A 20166-nucleotide genomic window follows, 5' to 3' on the forward strand; every position below is an offset into this window, starting at 1 on the left:
CTCGGGGGATGTTGAACTGCCAGTTTCAGCCCAATCCCCAGTTTCAGGCCAAAACCAGCAGTCTGACATCCCCAAGGGATGTAATGCGCGAAGCGGCAGGCATTCCCGCTCATCCCGGCCCCACTGCACCTTCCGCCACCACCACTTGGTAGTAGTGCTGTGGGGGCGGGAGAGGCTCTTGCCTGCAGCAGTGCTTGCCAGCCATGAGCCCTGTGGCGTCTGGTGCCCCTGTGTCAGCTGAGCGACGCTCCCACTGTGGGAGCGCACTGACCACCAGGGGCAGCTTCTGCATTGAGTGTCTGCCCCTGGTTGTCCATGTGCATCATAGCAACCAGTTGACTGGTCATTCGGTCATTCGGTCGCCTAGGGTTTTATATATATAGATGAGTCTTTTTACATGGCCTCAAAATATAGTCTATCTTGGTAAATATCTGTGTGCTCTTGAAATGTGTATTCTTCTTAAGTTGAGTGGACTGTTCTATAAATGTGAATTAGGACAAGTTGGTTTAAAGTATAGTTCAGATCTTATATATCCTTGCTGATTTTTAGTCTACTTATTCTATTAGTCCACTTACTATATTTGTTCCTAAGAGACTGATGTGGAAATTTACAATGGTAATTGTGGATTTGTCTATTTTTTCTTTTCAGTCCTGTCACTTTTTGTTCTGAGTGTTTAACAGTTTGTTGTTTGTGCATACACATTTCACATTATTATGTCCTCTAATGAACTGAGCCCTTTGTCATCCTGAAATATACATCTTTATCCATGGTACTATTTCTTATTCTGATGAACACTTTGTATAATATTAACATAGTCATTCCAGCTTTCTTTTCATTAATGAACATGATATAGTTTTGTCACCCTTTTACTTTTTAAGCTATCTCTGTCAAAGTGGGTTTCCTGTCTTGCCTTTTTAAATTAAATTTGATAATCTCAGCCTTTTTAATTCGATTCTTTACACCATTTACATTACATATAATATCAATATTATTGGGTTTAAATCTACATCTTACTATTTCTTGTATTTTTATCCCTCCTTTTCTTTATTTATTTTTCTCTTTTCCTACCTCTGAGTATATTTTAGTATTTCATTTTGTTTCCAAAATTGAATTATTAACTCTGCTTATTTGTTTATATTGTAATTTGTTTCTCATTTCTTATTTAACTTAATACAGTTTATTTTCAAATAATATTATGCCACTTCACTTATAATGTAATAATTGATGTAATCTTCCATTTTCCGCTTCAATCCTCTATGCTATTATGGTTGAAATTTTTACTTCTATGTATTTTATAACTTCCAGAATACAGTATTGTTATTGTTGCTGTTATTTTCAACAACCAGTTATCTTTAAGATTATTTAAAACTGAGAAATATGTCTTTTATATTTATCAAAATATTTATCATTTCTAGTGCCTTTCATTTTTTGTGTAGACTGTAATTTCCATCTCATTTTTGTTCTTCCTGAAGAACTTCCTTTAACATTTTTTGTAGACTCTCAGCTTTCATTTGTCTGAAAATGTTTATTATAGTTTCTAGAATTTAATTTTGTCAACATTAAGGACATCTGTTCCTAAATGAATAAAATTAATAGCTTAGAGGATCAGGAAGATAATTACCATGTCTAAAACAGAAAAGGTTTTAAATTTACAAAAACAATATAACAACCTCAATATAGCAATGCTTAGAGGATAAACCGACAACTTTCAGATGAGGAAATCTAAGAGATTACAAACATAGAAATTAATATTTAGGTATATGAAAACTTAATTGATCACTAATACCCCTTTACAATTATTAGGCCAAAGAAAATTAGGATATTGGATAATTATATCATGTGATGGCAAGGAACAGAAAACAAAAGAATCTTCATGAACAGTAGGGGTGTGTGGACTACTCATAGGTGTGTAGATTGCTGGTGGTATTAAGACTACTGTTGGGCTTTCTGACCATTGGGCATTATTTATTCATACTAGAGGCCTGATGCACGAAATTTGTACAAGAGTAGGCTTTCCTTCCCCTGGCTGCCGGCACTGGCTTCCCTCTGGCACCCGGGACCCGGGCTTCCCTCCAGCTGCGGCAGGTACCTGGGACCTGGCCTTCCCTCACAGCCCCAGCCTCATCCGGAAGGATGGAAGGATGTCTGGGAGGATGTCCGGTCTAATTAGCATATTATGCTTTTATTATTATAAATTGGTTGTATATATACCCTGTTATTTAGTAATTCTGTTCTGTGTCTACAGCAAAAGGATAAAGAATCATTTGAGTTCTTAAAGTCCACGTTCACTCAACTCCATAAAGAGACATAATAGGAACCCATTCATTGTATTATTTACTGAGGTGGTGAGAAGTTGGAGGTGTACATACTGAGTGCCCATCCCCAGGAGAGTGAACACACTCAGAAGTATTCTGCAACACATCAAAGCAAGAGATTTGTTGTCCACATAATAACATGGAAGGATTTTAATAATAAAATTTCAAAACAAAATCAGGAAACAAAATGAAATCTATAACATATACATATCCTTTAAATTCATTTAAAAACACACATACAAAGGGGTCCTGACTCACCTCACACCATTCTCTTGAGAAAAACTGAAGTTTTACTATACATTAAAAAGAAAGATAGTCTCAAAATCAGTGGTATCTATGTTTAAAATGCTTTCTTTTTGCAGATGTTGATGAGTGCCAAGCTATTCCTGGGATATGTCAGGGAGGAAACTGCATCAATACAGTAGGCTCTTTTGAATGCAAATGCCCAGCTGGTCACAAGCAGAGTGAAACTACTCAGAAGTGTGAAGGTGAGTGTCCCTACATTTTAGTGTCTCTATATATCTAGTTGATGACTCTGAATCCCAAAAACATACCTTCATTTTTAATTTTGAAGAACTTTATCATAATTATAATTCTTTAATTTGATATGAAAGTGGTGTCATAACCTTAGAGTGTTGTGGGGTCTAACCCTGGAGTCAGAATAAGACCACCGGAGGCTGCTGATTGATTAAAAAAGCAGGCAAGGATTTATTGGTTGAAATTTATTGGAAGGCAAACAGGAACAGGAACTATTTCACTAGACCGGACGGCTGCGAGAGCACCACACGCAGGTGGAGTCCACACTCAGGACCGTGCCGTTCCAGGTGTAGGCAGTCCTTTTAAAGGTCCAAACCACAAAAATTGTCCTTTGTTCTAAATTCTAAATTCTAAATGCTGGAAACAACCCGCAGGGGGGTTCCCAGCCACATCCTGCTGGACATTGTTGGAATGTGGCCCTATCTTGCGAAAGCAAATTGTCTCTAAAGGTTATCTGCAGTTTCTACTCCTGGAGCTACTGAGTCAGTGGGAATCAATCTCCTGTGGTCCTGGTCCACAGGCACAGGAAAATGACCTTTGTGAGTCTCCAGGTCTCAGTCTGGAAGCTGAGGTAACTACCCTGTTGTTTAAGCAAGTAAGTGTGTGCAGAAGCCAGAATAGCAGGGTTAAAATTTAAACAGCAGTTTTTACCTAAGTATGGTTGCTTCCATACTTCAAGAGTAGTTTTGTATTGGTTTGTATATTTAATGGGTTTGATTTGGGAAAAACCAATGAGCATTTTGCATCTAGTGTAGTATCCCAGTTTTTATTTTGTAATGAGAATGGAATCCAGCCACTTAGAATTTTTCCTTAATGAATTTTTACCATTTTACTTACAAAATTATATAAAACATTAAAATTGGGTAAAGAGAAGTATAAGTGAAATATAGTGTCATGTGTAAAATGATTCATATGATGTTCATACTCTGTCATACATTTTACAATAAATGTTCTAATTTTTATATTGAATATTATTGCTTGACTGCACACCAAACTGAAAGACAAGCATAATTGACTCAGGGAGGATTTGGAAATTACCAAAACAGGTATTCTTTGAAAGAATAGCTTACTCAAAAAAAATATTTTTTAAATAATAAAAGCTCAATGTATTGCATAAACCACATAGAAAAAACATATTTTAATATTGAAAGTATGAGTAATGTCAAAAAACGTATGACTGAGGAATAATACAAAAATCACCTTAAAAGATAATACTTATTTTGTCTCACTTCAATACCGCTGATGATATTGACTTCTTATATAGTTCATAGTTATTTGATTACAAAGACAAACTTGATAACTGTTTAAAGCATTATGATTGATAGTTCACAATTCCTTTTTTAAAAAGAGTATTTCCCACCACATAAGATAGCTAGACTGAGAGCTCTTAAGGATAGCAACTGGGCTATATTTTTCACCTTTTTATGATGAGAAAAATCAAATTACTTTCTTTTTTTTAATTTAAATTCTTTATTGTTTAATATATTACATAAGTCTCCTTTTCCCCCCATTGACCTCTCCCCTGCTGCCCTCAACCCCAAATACATGCTCAAAAATATTTTTTAAAATACATGTTTATTGATTTCAGAGAGGAAGGAGAGGGAGAGAGAGAGATAGAAACATCAATGATGAGAGAGAATCATTGAACAGCCGCCTCCTGCATGCCCCCCATTGGGGATCAGGCCCACATTGGGGATCGGGCCCACAACCTGGGCATGTGCCCTTGACGAATCGAACCTGGGACCCTTCAGTCTGAAGGCTTATGCTCTATATACCAAGCCAAACCAGCTAGGGCAAAAATATTTTTAAAAAAATTCTCCAGAATATGAGTTTTAGATTATAATATTGAAATACAAATTCCATCAGCATTCCTCAAATAAAATAAATTAACTTCTTATATTTGTGATCCAAAGCCTCATCATTATAAAATTCAGGAAGCTTTTAAGTGTGTTGATGTTTAATGAACATGGATATTTGGAATAATTGTTACATTTCTATTAGTATTGAAGTATAATGTTTATCTTTTCAATTATTATATTACCTAAATCAATTTATTCCAACCAAGGTAGTTTTCTAAAAATAATACAATATATCTATTCTCATTTTTTGTGTGTGATGTAAGCATTCTTATTTGCTCAAACTTTAGAAAATTTTATTCTAAAAATTTGGTTTTGCCAATCTTAGCTTAACTGAGGTGGAAAAATGTATATGGGAAATTCAGTATTTTCAATTTATTCCATATTGCCTACTATGATTATAACTGGAAGCATTTTCTGAGTTTCAGAGACTAAAAGTATCAAGCATGTAATTGCTTCCTGTGAAAAAAAATGGTCACAAATTCATTTAGACCCCCTTACCTTCAATAACTAAAATAACCTTCTGGTGTATATAATTCTTTTGTTCTTTTCCTTTCAAAAGGCAGTATTTCTGTTTATTTTTTGTTGCTTGGTTATAAAAAGTTGTGTCCCTCTCTGTAGAAGAAAAAAATTGGAAAAGGTAAAATCTAGAGTTTAATTAAAGAAGGCAAACAGGAACAGGAACTATTTCACTAGACAGGAGATGGAGTGGGTGCACATGCTCTCTGAGCCCAAGGGACATATATCATCCTATGTTTCCTATTTGCCTCAGTTCGTTTATAGTTAGCTCCGAAATAATCCTTACAAATTTTTACATTATTAAACTTAAGTTCATGCTCACCCAAAAGAGAAGATAATAAAATGTGGTTAATTATTTTAAAGACCAAATAAATTCTCTCTGTAACTGATAGCATGAATGTTAAACTAGTTTATGCTACTTAAATGCAATGTTGATAATCAAAGTCTACCTCTATTGGAAAGGTTAAGAAAACTATTTGGAAAAGGAGAAAATTATCTGTGCTAGTGCAGGAGTTAAACCAGGGTTAGGAATCTACAAGTTCGGTGGTGCTGCTGCTGCATCCTTACTACCTTTCTTACTTCCTCTCCTGACATTTTTGGGGTTGATTCTATCATTCAAGCTTTTGTTACCCCCTTTACTTTGTACTTCTGGAATAATATCCAAACAAGATTCAAGGATGGTAGATTTAGGAACAAAGGCTGTGTATGATTATAGGTGAGAAGGCATAGCCAATGACTGATTTAAATGGTTTTGACATTTCCATTAATCATCAAACAATGTATATTTCTTCTTAGTTGAAAATAGAATGAGCCTTTTCTACATCACTTTTCATCAAAACAACATACAGAGCCAAGACAGAGTTTGGAGAAAGACAGTGCAACTCTGTATTCGCACTTGTCTATGTTCTTTAGGAAAGGGGGCTATTGATGTAATGGAGGCACCACCCAGAGCCCTGAATCCAGCCATCCCTTTCCTTGCTTCCTGCCCAGGCAGCCAAATCCATTTAGCCACTGCCCAGAAAGAATTATGTGAGTTAATACTTGGGATTGGAGGGGAATAGCATAATTGGAAGAAGTGGTAATTAGAATTTGAAAACTAAAGGATTTATGAAGTCTTTATTTTTGTATAAGTCATTTATTTAGGTAGGTCTTAAAAGTGACAACATTATCGATTTTCTTTGGGTAATATTATTCTTCTATGTAAAAGATAAAGTGGCATTTCCTTATGTAAAATTATTTAATGTAATTGGTAGTATAATGTATCTGGAAAGACTGTAAACTACTGCTTCACTCAGTGACAGGTTTTAAATTATAGTCAGTTTATGTGTAGTTTATATAGTGTCAATGTAAAGATGTTGACATAAATTCAGTGTTTGCTCCAAATAAAAATACAACCATAACAGTAACTTTTGACAAACTGTCAAAGGTAATGTATTTTAGTTTTTTATGTGAATTAAAATGTTAATATAAAATATAGTAGTTTTGGAAAATTTATTTTAAAATGATGCTGTTCCTGTTTCTATTACAGCACATATCATATTTCTGTTTATATGGCAATGAAATTCTCTGAAGAATTTTTTTCTATCTTTAATTTACTAAGTCTGTTCAGAAATAGGAAAGGTCATTCCAGTGTTTTGGATCTGAGTGATTGAGGAAATTGTTGTAGCATTAACAATAAACTGCAAAATTAGCTTATTAACTTTCAAAAATTGTGTTATTGATATTTTTTATTTGTTTGTTGACCATCTCATTCCAACACTTAAGTTCCTTAAGGACAAAAACAAAATGCTGTTTACTGGAATTGTTCATGATGTTTTGTAGGCTCCAAAAAATATGTGTTGATTAGTTGGGAGTGGCGTGCATCATAAGTTAATTTCTTTGACTTGGGTTGAATGTCCAAAAAGAAGGTGAAATTTGTGGACAGAGTTAAAATTGTATTTGGAAAGAGGCCAATGATCTTCATCATAGGAATTTTTCCTTCATCTGACATTTTTCTTCATTTTTATCATAATTTTATTTTGCTCTGTTTGCCATTCAAAGACGAAGAGTATAAACATTAAATGCAATTTGGCATTTTTAGACCTTCGTGTCATTGTCCCTCTTCATTCACCTGCAGCTAATGCTTTTGAGGTGAGACATCTTTGCTCTCTATTTACTAGTAAAAGGAAGAACATTCTTCTGCTTATTCATTTGGATGTCTTCTTAACTAAAATCTTATACTAAAATGCTTGTACTGCTGGAAATTTAAGTTTGAGCATACACAGTTTATACTAAAATGAAAATAAAAAAGGTGGAATGATATTCATCTCCCAATTCAGTGTTTGAAGCATATGACTCAGTATCTATCATTGAGACTTGTTTTGTTTTATATCATTAGTTGGGTGGATTCTCATATGGGATTCTTCTCATGCATGTTCAGATATAGACTACTGTCCAAGATGTAACTCTGAGCCCAAAGAAGAAAGGAATCTGTGTGTGCACGTGCATGTGTGTATGTGTGTGTGTGCGTGCGCATGTGTGTGCATGCACACACACACACACACACACACACACACAAAGAAGAGAATCAGTTATTTTCCTTCTTACTCGGTTAGGGTCCCAGATTTAATAAAACTTCTTTATGCTTACTGAAGTCCGTCTTATTTCTTCTGGGCCAGATTGGCTACAAAAGCTTTTCCTATTTCTGTCACACAGTCGGCAAAATGATTCTTTGGTGCAGCAAACTATGTCTTCATATCCAAAGAGAAGGTTGTTTCGGTTACTTACTTTATTCAAAGATTCATTCATCTAAGTATTTGTTTAATTTAAATGAAGAAGGCAAGCAGAACCCATTAATATAATATGAAATGGTATGTCAGAAGACTTTCCAGAATTTTTCTTTTTTATAATAAATGCTATTTTGAATTTTAGTCCACTTGGACAAAGCACACATTGCCAGATGTCCTTGCATGATCCCCCCCTTCCAGACTATACCTTCTTTAACATTCCTGGAGCTAGTTATTCTTTCCTGGCTTAAATGGAAGGCAGGAAAATAGCATCACTGTATTGGAAAGTTTCCCTTCAATGCCTCTTTATAGGCCAAATAGTTGTTTACAATTTATTCTGAAGAGTCTTCAGCTTTGTTCCATTACCACAGCATTTAGTTGTTTGAAATCTGTGACAACAAATAAATTTATTTATGCTCATGAAACTTACAAAACTTGTTGGCATAGTAGCTATAGCTGCTGTTCCAACTCCGCTTTGATAAACCATGAAAAATAAACTTCTGTTCTAAACTGAAAAGTACTTGCTTTTACTCATAGTACCAAAAGTGTATTAACTTTATATATTTTTTAACTTTAAAATAAATGCTAAATAAATTCATTGACTATTTCTCAAAAAGAAAACTATATATTAAAATTGAGATTTAAGTAAAGGGATTGTAAATATTGGAAAGAGATAAAACTTTTTAGGTAATCAATTTAAAAACCACAAAACTATCATCTTTTAAGTTCTTTTAAAAAGACATTTAGAACACTGTAGTTAAAACATAAATTTCCTCTTTCTTAAATAAGAAAGCCAGGCTGCTAAAAACCCAAACCTACTTTCTGCTCCCATAATGATTAAACTGTTCCTCCTTCATGGCACTTTTTACATTGTATTTTAATTATTTTTCTTATCTGATTCTGCCAGCAGATTATGCATACCAAAATAACATCTTTGCAAGAGCTAATGTTTATGGAACATTTAATATATTCTAGACAATAGTTAAGTTACTTTACATGGATTTTCTTATTTAATCATCACACAGGGCTGTGAGGTTGGTTACTATTATGAACCCAGTTTAAAGATGAAGAAACTGAGACACAGAGAGGCTAAGTAACTTTCTCGAGGTTGTAAAGGTAGGAATCCACAGAGCCAGGATTCCAACCTGCTAGATTCACTCTAGAGCTTCCACTCTTATGACTGTTGAGCAAACAAGGGCGGATAACCTGGCAGCACACATCCCAGCCCACAGAGTACATTTCATGGGGAAATTCATGAAGACAGCAGCAGCAATATGAGCACAGTTCTCTCTTTGCTTATTGTATTATGTAGTATGCCCTGCGATCCAGCAAGGCCAGAATTACACCCAGTGGAGTGGTCCTGGCACTCACTGGCAGTGGAATTTGTATGACTGAAAAAAGCACTGCCTCTCTTCTCAAATATGATAAAGTCTGAAAAAATATGGAACCTTGACCTCCATTTCTGTTTCATTAAATCACCTTTCATGAGTGGGGGGACCTTTCCTTTATGTCATCAGGGTTCAGGGGTCCAAGCCTTGTCGTGTGGGTGCAGATTGACCAATTTAAGCACTCAGATGTAGCTGGTTTCCAAGGAACCTTTTTGGAGGATAGCCCATAAGGACTAATTCTTGAAAAACTTAAACTTCAATGTATGTTTTACTGCCTCTCATTGCTGATGTATTATATACTTAGTCAGTGGATTTTTGTTGTATTTTCTATTCATTAAAATGTCTTAAGTAATTCATTTACTATGACTTTAGCATTGGAATTGAAGGTCTAGGAGATTAAGAGTAGGAATAAGTAGAACTGAAGTAGTTCTATCTTTTTTATAGGAAGGAGTCAATAGTAGAGGTCTAAAGGAATAGTTTTAGAATAGCCAAGGTACTCTATTACTTCTATGAAAAGACAAGAAAGGGAAAAATATTTAAAAGAAAAGTAGATAATTATCTCTTCTAGATATAAAACATGTCAGAAAGTTAAACTATTTAAGTTACTATTGTACTAGCCTGTAAACAAACAGCCCAATGGAACACAATAGAAATTCTAGTGTAATTACCCAAATATATAACATTTAAATCAATGGGGGAAGTGGTACAATATACAGTGAATGATATTGAGATGAATGGGTATCTTTTGAGGAAAAAATTAGTTTGGTGTCATCACATCTCATACCAAGATAGATTCTAACTGAATTAGAGATGTAAATATCAACAAAAGATGCATAGTGATATTAAAATAATCATGGGAATTTTTATACAGGCTTAGATCTGAGAAAGTATTTTTCATATGTTACTTCACCTGAAAGTTCTAGAGGTATAGATTGGTAATTTCAGCTACATTAAGTAAAATAAATTACAAGGCAATAAAAATAAAAAGACACCACAAGTAAGAATAAAGTACAAATGATAAACTCGGAAAACACTTGCAACTAATAGCACAAATAAAGACATGTTTCTAATACATAAAAAATTATGCAAATCAATAAGAAAATACCCAATAAAATAAGAAAGTGCAAAATAAAATTATGAGATAACATTTTTTACCTATAAACTTGGGATAAAACAAAAATTCTAATGGAAAAACTGTTGTGAGGGTTTTGGGGAATAGACACTCGTAAATTCCTGGTAAGTGTAAAATTGGTACTACCTTGGTAGAGGGCAATTTAGAACTATCTATCAAAATTTACATAACGTTTATTTCATAATTTTAATTCTAATAATTTATCCTATCCTCAATCAAGAAATGATGGACTTACAAGCTTATTCCTCCTGTCTTTTTTTGTAATAGCAAAATATGGTAACATACACATGAGAGTAAACTGGTTAAATTGTGAAGCATATAGTACACAGTGGAAGCTATTCATCCTTAAAAAACGTTGTTGACTTTATATATTGATATAAACATGTTTAAGATATTTTATTATGTGACAAAAGCAAGTTGTAAAACATTTTCACTTTAAAAAGATAAAGTGCGTGTGAATGCTTATTATGCATAGGATGTCCATAGAAGTATAATAGAAAATCTGTGCCCATTGATATTCTGGGGATAGAAATTGACTGGCTTGGAGAAAAGACTTCTTGAATGCTCTAAGTTCTTTACTTTGAACCTTGTAAATGTATTATTTACTCAAAAACCAAAGAGGAAGGAAAAGACCCATTTATTTGCTACTTGTTAAGCTCTCAACAAATTCCTGTAGCAGAATTCTTGTCTCCCTCCTGGTGGCCTAGAACAGTGAGTACAACCCTAGAAGAGCCTTTGTGATGGGGCATTGCAACCTTTACCCCCAGGACACTGTGTCCAGGGCACATTGTGTGCTGCCAAGTAGACAATATATGCATATCTAATGCTTCTCACATGTGGAATGAAAATCTGGAACTTGAGCAGAATTTCATTTACTCTTAAAACTATTACTTTTATAAATCATTAAGTGCTTAGAAGCATCAAATGAAATGTGTTTCACTTTAATGGTACTGTCATTAATTGTCAAGGGAAAAAAATCTCATTAAAATATGTGCAGTGACTTGAAGAAGGAGTAAAATAGACAGTAAGGGAGAGGTGGGCCAGCGATGATAACTACAATGAAACTGATTATAATTTGCTTTTGACAAAAACACAAGCATTATTTAAAGGGGTGTATGTGAAAGTCTATTGTGAAGGAAAAAGATATCCTTCATTATATGTTTTAACAAAAGCTGATAAAATCCTTGTCATCAACTGCAAAGAAGCTGCAGTTCTACCAGTGAAGGTAGAACTGATTTAGTAGTCAAAACACAGTTGCTCCTTTCAGTTGGGTGGGTTAGGACTTTCTAAGTAGAAAACAGGTCAATCTTTTCCTACTTTATGGTGTTTGCATTTCTTTATTTCAGCAATTCATCTCTCTCTCTCTTGCTCACTCTCACTCTTTCTCTACATACATATGCATTTATGTATATAATATGTAGCTCTTTTTCTGTGTTGCACAGAATTATATTAATAATAGGATTTGTTTCATAACATAATCTCATTATTCCACCGATAGCCTGCTTTTATTTAGTTAATTATCCTATCTAATAAAAGAGTAATATGCAAATTAACCATCACTCAGTTACACCCACCAGCCACACCCACCAGCCAATCAAGAGCGAGTATTCAAATTAAGCCAACCAAGATGGCTGCAGCCATGGAGAGAGCAGGAGGGAGGCTTGGGTTTCCCCGGCGATGGAGGAAGCCAAGCTTTCCTGCACACCCTGGCCAGCCCAGGCCTCCACTCCAGGCTACAAAGTTTCAATTATAGAAGATAAATAAATTCCAACAAAAATGGTGGCAGCCACAGAGCTGGAGAGAGCAGGAGGCTAGGGTTGCCCCCAGCAATGGAGGAAGCCAAGCTTCTACAGCCCTGGCCTGCCTTGGCCTCCACTTAAGGCTACAAAGTTTCAGTTATAGAAGATAAATAAATCCCAACAGAAATGGCTGCCGTCACGGAGCGAGCAGAAGGCTTGGCTCCGCTCCAGGCTACAAAGTTTCAATTGTAGAAGATAAATAAATCCCAGATACCAGAGCCTCTGCTTGGGTTGCTGGGAGGCGTGGCCAGCCTATAAACCACTACAGGCCCCTCACCCAGGCTGCCCCACGTCCCAAGGGAACCCCCACCCTGATTTGGGACACCCTTCAGGGCAAACCAACTGGCCCCCACCCATGCACCAGGCCTCTATCCTATCTGATAAAAGAGTAGTATGCAGATTGATCATCACTCCAACACACAAGATGGCTGCCCCTATGTGAACACAAGTTGGCCAGCAGGGAAGGGCAGTTGGGAGGGTCCAGGCCTGCAGAGGAGGGAAGTTGGGGGTGACCAGCCCTGCAGGGAAGCGCAGTTGGGGGGGACCCAGGCCTGCAGGGGAGAGCAGTTGGGGGGGACCAGGCCTTCAGGGGAGGGGAGTTAGGGATGACCAGGCCTGCAGGGGAGGGCAGTTAGGGGTGACCAGGGCTGCAGGGGAGGGCAGTTAGGGGCAAACAGGCTGGCAGGGGAGCAGTTTGGCATCAATCAGGCTGGCAGGGGAGTGGTTAGGGGGTGATCAGGCTGGCAGGCAGAAGCTGTTAGGGGCAATCAGGAAGGCAGGCAGGTGAGCAGTTGGAAGCCAGCAGTCCTGGATTGTGAGAGGGAAGTCCGACTGTCGGACATCCCTCGAGGGGTCCCAGATTGGAGAAGGTGCAGGCTGGGCTGAGGGACACCCCCCACCCCCGTGCACGAGTTTTGTGCACTGGGCCTCTAGTTTTAAATAATAAAATAAGCACCTATGAAACCACCAAAAACAAAATGTAGAACTATGATAATTACCTACACTACCCATGATGCCTCCCCCTCTCCCACATAACTATCACTTTGTATCGACAATTCAACATTTCTTGCCTTTTTTTAGGTACTTTTATTAAACCTATAGACACTCCATTTATTACTACTACTACTACTACTACTACTATACTATCTCAGTTTTTAAAACTTGACCAAAAAAAAAAAAGATTTAATGCTGTCATAGAACTTACTTTTTTCATTTAATATTAAACATTATAATTCATCAACCTGTGAACCAGGAGGTCACAGTGAGAGCACATGCCCAGGTTTCCGGCTCGATCCCCATTGTGGGGCATGCAGGAGGCAGCCGATCAATGATTCTCTCTCATCATTGATGTTTATCTATCTCTCTCACCATTCCTTCTGAAACCAATAAAAATATATTTTTAAAAAAGTTATAATTGACCTATATAGTTGCATGTTGTTCCAGACACATACACTCTGTGCCATTTTGTAACTAGATGTCTCCTTCAGAGTAGGGCCCACTGTTCCCACTAGTTTGCTCAGCTTAGAGCAAACTATGGAGCCAGAGTCATTTTGATTTTCCAGAGGAATATTTATCCTCTCTTTGTATCCATTTATTTCTAAAAGGTGTCTCATTCATACTTCTGTTATGATTGATGTCTGTGTAAGCAGCTTAGGTCACCCCATCACTAGCATTCTGGAGCCTTGTTCCCACTGTTGCTTGGTGCCCAGTTGGGGAATAAAGACCCTCACACTTCATACTCTTCAGTTAGGATGACCTCAGCCTCATCCCAGGCCTGTGTGATGCCCAGGCCTCCTCCCAGATTGGTGAGGAAGCATCTGCTGAGTGGTCAGTAATCCTACTCCGGCTCACAGAGCTAAGTTGATCTTCTAGATCACTCTTTAGGGCCCTTCCATTTGGCTTTGGGCTCATAATACAGGACAAGAAATCATACAGGAGAAACAGAGGTACTTCAACATTACCCTAACCCTAACCCTTCCTCCTCCCAGTTCCCCATACTCTTCCCCCCAAGAGAAAACTTATAAATTTTTCTTAACACAGGGACAATAATGGAAACTTTGTCATCTCCTTGTGATACCTTGGGACCCAAAATTAAATTGGGTCAAATTCAATTCCTCATTATAACTCCTACTCTCCAACCACGTTCTTGTAATCTAGTTTTCAGGAACTTTTCACAATGCCTCAACACCTAATAGAGAGTATTCTCTTAATAAATGCTTGTTGAATAAACATAGGAGTGAGAGAATGGATTATGTTTTCCATTTTCTTCCCCTCCTTTCCTTTTCCCTACACGCACTCTCTTCCAGCCTTTTCATTTGGTCTTCTTTCTTTCATTGAGGTATACTTGACATATAACCTTTTATTGTATGTTATAAACTTTTTTAATGGAGCTAATGGCTTTGAGAACCAAAGCCTGTCTTAACTTGCCATGCTTTCCTATGGATGCTAAGCAAAAATGACTTCCAGCAGGATGTGTGTATCTCTCTCTCTCTCATTCTCTCTCTACCTTCCTTCCTCTCTCTCCATATAAAATAGGCAATTACTTGTAATCAGTTGGTAGTAAAAGGCCTTTGCTCTTAGGAATCCGCTTTCATGGTGCATTTATGTTTGGATGCAGAGCATTGAGTAGCTTAGAAATTTGTTGCCTGTGTATTAAGAAATAAAATCTAAAATAGAAATATGAACCATTTATGCTTTTTTAAATCATCGGAAAGGTTGTCCTGGTCATATGCCACGCTAGCAGTGGGGTTTTCAGGCTTGAGTTTTAGAAGCCCCCATGTAGCTCATGAATGAAAAGGTCACATCAAGAAAGTGAGACCAGCTGCGAAGACTGATAGGATGTCCAAAGGGGCAGCCGACCAGCAGCCCAAAGCTGACAGTTGAGGCAGAATTAGCACATATCACTCCGAGCATATTTATCAGAAGTTGCCAATCTAAACTCTTTTAGTTTCTTCCCACAAATGAAACACGTGCGTTAAGTTACTTGGGCACTACCTGGACAGTCTTAGTCAGCTAACAGCAATATTCCATAGGGAGTTACCAAAGTGACATCACCCCTTTAACTTCAACCCAAACAAAATGGCTTACATGGAAAGTTGCACATACACTTTTCTGTGAAAGCCTAGAGGAGAAAGAGTTCTTTATTTGAGGCACAGTGGGTAACATCATCATTACTAACATGAATAAAAAATTCAACAAGAAGTTATTCTTTCACATGTCATCCAGGTTGTGAATCAAAATTGGGAATATTCACATCACATTTTAACTTTTATAACATTTATTTTTTAAAGTTTTATTCTAATAACAAGAGGAAAATTGTAAAGAGAAATGACAATTTAAGTTTTAAGTACAATTAAAAATAAACAAATGCTGAGAGGGAAGAGAGCATGGTGATCAATAACCCAAGATTTGGGACCCAAATGTCAGCGTCTGTGCTCCAGGTGAACCTTGTGGGAACTATGTGATCTCTAGCAAGTTAATGCTTTCACCTTTACTATGGAGATAATAATGGTATTTTCTGCATAAGGTTTTTATAGTATTATATAAAATAAAGAAAGCATTTGGCACTTTATGTGTTTTGTTAAAGAAGGCACAGATAGCACAGGCAAATTAATTGTAAAAGATTCAATAAACCATGTGAGTTGAGATCTTTAAAAATTAATTGTAAAAGAGTTCTAATATAACATTTCAATTATGACTTTTAGTAGTTTCCTATAAATAAACTCCTTTAGTCCTAAAAACATAGCAAAATTGACCTACTAGAATATATATTTACTTACTCTGTGACAGTATTCACAAACAATGAAATAGACCCAAATCCAGCATCAAGATGAGGAAACATGGAACTGTAGTTTTAGGTTATCCATTAATTCCTGACTGGTCTCAGTCTGTTTTTACTCCCCCAAACCCAGTTCCACCCAAATTACAGAAATGGACATTTGAGACCCCGAGGACTTGATTTATTTAGCATAACACAATGGTCAGGAAATTGCATTTTAGTGGATTCTGAGAAATTTTCCCAAATGGTGGGGACCAATGTTGTTTCCCCTGTGCCATTGTATATTTAAATCCCTTTTAAAATATGAAGAAAAAAAAAGGCCTGGTAAAGTAATTTCCATTATTTTTGCAGTTCAGTTTCTGCTGAAGATCACTGGAAAAATTGAGAGCCTCCAAAACACCTTTCTTAGAAACATAAAATTAGGTGTGGGTTATTGATAGAAAAATCTATTCTACCCTGGAATGAAAGGATCAGATGAACGCTTTTGAGCTTTGCCATTAGGGAAAAAAGATATAAACTGAAACATACCTCATTATTTCTTCATTTAACTTTCTAAATACTAATTTTTGTTTCATAGTAGAAATGGAAAAGTAATAATGCATACAAAAATAAACAAAATAAAATTCTAGTTTTATAATATTCCTGAAATATATCTTTAGCTTCTGTTGAGAGAGTGAGAGAGAGAGAGAAACCATTTCACAAATTACCATGGCTCAATGCCTGAAGGAAATTAGTGTACTCTAAAGAAATATCCTGCTGTAGTCAAGTAAAAATGTAACAGAACTTGAAATATAATACCTTGATCCAGGACTGCATTTCTTGCAAGTGTTGTCACTTACTGACGTTGTATATACTTCATTCAATACCCAGGCATTGAAAAATATATGAAGGACTGGTGAAAATTGTTACAGGCTGCTAATTTATTTTAGATGCTTTCATTTAGTACCGATATAAATAAATCTGTGAAATGCTTGGATTATCTTTCTTTCTTTGTCCTGACCTAGGAATCTTTTTTCTTAATGCAATCCTTTCATATTTCATTGTGCAATGTTTCTCATCTATACTTTGCTTTTGCTAGATTTTAGTACAATTAATTATATTTTAAGGATACGGTGAATGATTTTGAACATTTTAACTATAGAACCTGCTCTTGGTCAAAGTGAGGTAAATTGTTTCTCCAAGTACCTATTGTTTTCCTTACTTTCAGAATACAGCTATTTTAAGTAGCTTTTTTTTCAAGGACACAAAATTAAAGATAAATGAACAAATAAATAAACTTAGTTATGGTATGAGTATGTTTCTTTTAATGTCATCATATGGATATTAGATTGGTTACTGTGGTTTTTTTAAAATGTAAGCTTTAGTTTTCCTAATGGGCTGTAGTTTCATATTTCACATGCTAACATGTCTTTTTCAGTTTAGCTGTGAAAACTATCTGGGGTATATTTTTGTCCCAGTCCAGCAGCAGCACATTTAGGGCAAATGCATGGCTGAGTTGGGAATGTGGCTAAGTTCTAGTGAATGACAGAAGACAGTTTAGGCAATATTTACCAACAGCTATATGCAAGCATATTAAATTTAGTGTGGCTTAATTTAACTGCCTTTAGCTGATGCTAATGTGTAACATAAACATATTCTTCAGCTATAGGTTTTATCTTCCAAATTCTTGGAAATGCTTCCAGGACTATGTGACTGTAAATAAAAGTTTCCTTTCCCCATTTGTCATAGAATATCATAATAGTTCTATCACATACAAGTAAGCAGCTTTTCATTTTGTTCCTATCTGCATTAAGAATACCTCTTATCCAGCAAAATCAGTATTTTTTATGTTAATTTTCTTTTTGTTGTTTGCTTTTTAAAATTTTATTTTAGGCTTGTCTACTTTGGATAGGCATTGTTCAATAGGTCTTTTCTCCCCTGCATTATTATTATTTTTTATATAATTTAAATTCTTTATTGTTTAAAATATTACATGTCTCCTTTTCCCCCATTTACCTCTCACCTCTCCCCGGACGCCCCCACCCCCCAGCACATGCCCTCAATCCCCCCTCCCCCCCCGCCCCGTCTGTGTCCACTGGTTATGCTCATATGCATGCATACAAGTCCTTTGGTTGATCTCTTACCCCCTCACCTCCGCCTTCCCTCATAGGTTGGACACTCTGTTCGATGCTTCTATGACTCTGGTTCTATTTTTGTTCATCAGTATATGTTGTTCATTATATTCCACAAATGAATGAGATCATGTGATATTTATCTTTCTCTGATTGGCTTATTTCGCTTAGCATAATGCTCTCCAGTTTCATCCATGCTGTTGCAAATGGTAAGAATTCCTTCTTTTTTACAGCAGTGTAGTATTCCATTGTGTAGATGTACCACAGGTTTTTTATCCACTCATCTACTGATGGGCACTTAGGCTGTTTCCAAATCTTAGCTGTGATAAATTGTGCTGCTGTGCACATTAGGGAACATATATCCTTTGTGATTGGTGTTTCTGTTTTCTTGGGATATATTCCTAGAAGTGGGATCACTGGGTCAAATGGAAGTTCCGTTTTTAATTTTTTGAGGAAACGCCATACTGTTTTCCACAGTCTACATTCCCACCAGCAGTGCAAGAGAGTTCCTTTTTCTCCACATTCTCACCAGCACTTGTCGTTTGTTGATGATAGCCATTCAGACAAGGTGTGAGATTTGTTGTTGTTTTGATTTGCATCTCTCAGATGATTAGTGACTTTGAGCATGTTTTCATATGTCTCTTGGCCTTCTGTATATCTTCTTTCAAAAAGTGTCTAAGTCCTTTGCCCATTTTTTGACTGAATTGTTTATCTTCTTTTGTTAAGTTGTATGAGTTCCCTATGAATTTTGGAGATTAAACCCTTATTGGATATAACATTGGCAAATATGTTCTCCCATGCAGTGGGCTTTCTTGTTGTTTTGTTGATGGTTTCTTTCACTGTGCAGAGCTTTTTATGTTGATGTAGTCCCATTTGTTTATTTTCTCTTTAGTTTCCATTGCCCTAGGAGCTGTATCTGTAAAGATATTGCTACGACAAATGTCTGCTATTTTGCTGTCTATAGCTTCTTCTAAGATTTTTATGGTTTCCCGTCTTATGTTGAAGTCCTTTATCCATTTTGAGTTTATTTTTGTGTATGGTGTGAGGTGGTGGTCTAGTTTCATTTTTTTTTTTTTTGCATGTATCTGTCCAATTTTCCCAACACCACTTATTGAAGAGACTCTCTTGACTCCATTGTATGCTCTTGCCTCCTTTGTCAAATATTAATAGAGCATAATGGCTTGGGTCGATCTCTGTGTTCTCTGTTCTGTTCCATTGGTCTATATGTCTGTTCTTGTGCCAGTACCAGGCAGTTTTGAGAACAGTGGCTTTGTAGTATAGCTTGATATCTGGTATTGTTATCCCTCCAACTTTGTTCTTCTTTCTCAAGATTGCTGCAGCTATTCGGGGTCTTTATTTATTCCAGATGAATTTTTGGAGTTTGTTCTAGGTTGTTGAAGTATGCTGTCGCAGAAAAGGCATTTGACAAAATCCAACACCCTTTCCTGATAAAAGCTCTCAGCAAAGTGGGAATAGAGGGATCATACCTCAACATAATAAAAGCCTTATATGACAAACCTACAGCCAACATGATACTCAATGGGCAAAAACTAAACCATTTCCCCTAAAAACAGGAATAAGACAGGGATGCCCACTTGCACCACTCCTGTTCGACATAGTACTGGAAGTGTTAGCCATAGCAATCAGACAAGAAGAAGAAATAAAAAGCATCCAAATTGGAAGAGGATAAGTAAAACTGTCATTATTTGCAGATGACATGATATTGTATATAGAAAACCCTAAAGACTTCAAAAAACTACTATAACTAATAAATGAAATCAGCAATATAGCAGTATACAAAATTAACACCCAGAAATCTATGGCTTTTTATATACCAATAATGAATTCACAGAAAGAGAAACTAAAAAAAAAAAAAAAAAAACCAATCCCATTGCAACAAACAAATTAAGATATCCTAGGAATAAATTTAACCAAGGAAGTAAAGGACTTGTACTCCGAAAATTAC

General features: G+C 36.2%; 1 protein-coding gene across 1 annotated transcript in view; it reads left to right on the forward strand.

Moving 5' to 3' along the window:
• Positions 1-20166, forward strand: part of FBN2 (fibrillin 2) — a 265672-nt gene that overhangs the window by 88987 nt on the left and 156519 nt on the right. The window contains exon 7 of the mRNA XM_008141368.3: positions 2678-2803. Within this exon, the coding sequence (XP_008139590.1) occupies positions 2678-2803 (126 nt within the window). The remainder of the gene's footprint in view (positions 1-2677; positions 2804-20166) is intronic.

The sequence above is a fragment of the Eptesicus fuscus genome, chromosome 4 (assembly GCF_027574615.1).
Source record: "Eptesicus fuscus isolate TK198812 chromosome 4, DD_ASM_mEF_20220401, whole genome shotgun sequence".
NCBI lineage: Eukaryota > Metazoa > Chordata > Mammalia > Chiroptera > Vespertilionidae > Eptesicus > Eptesicus fuscus.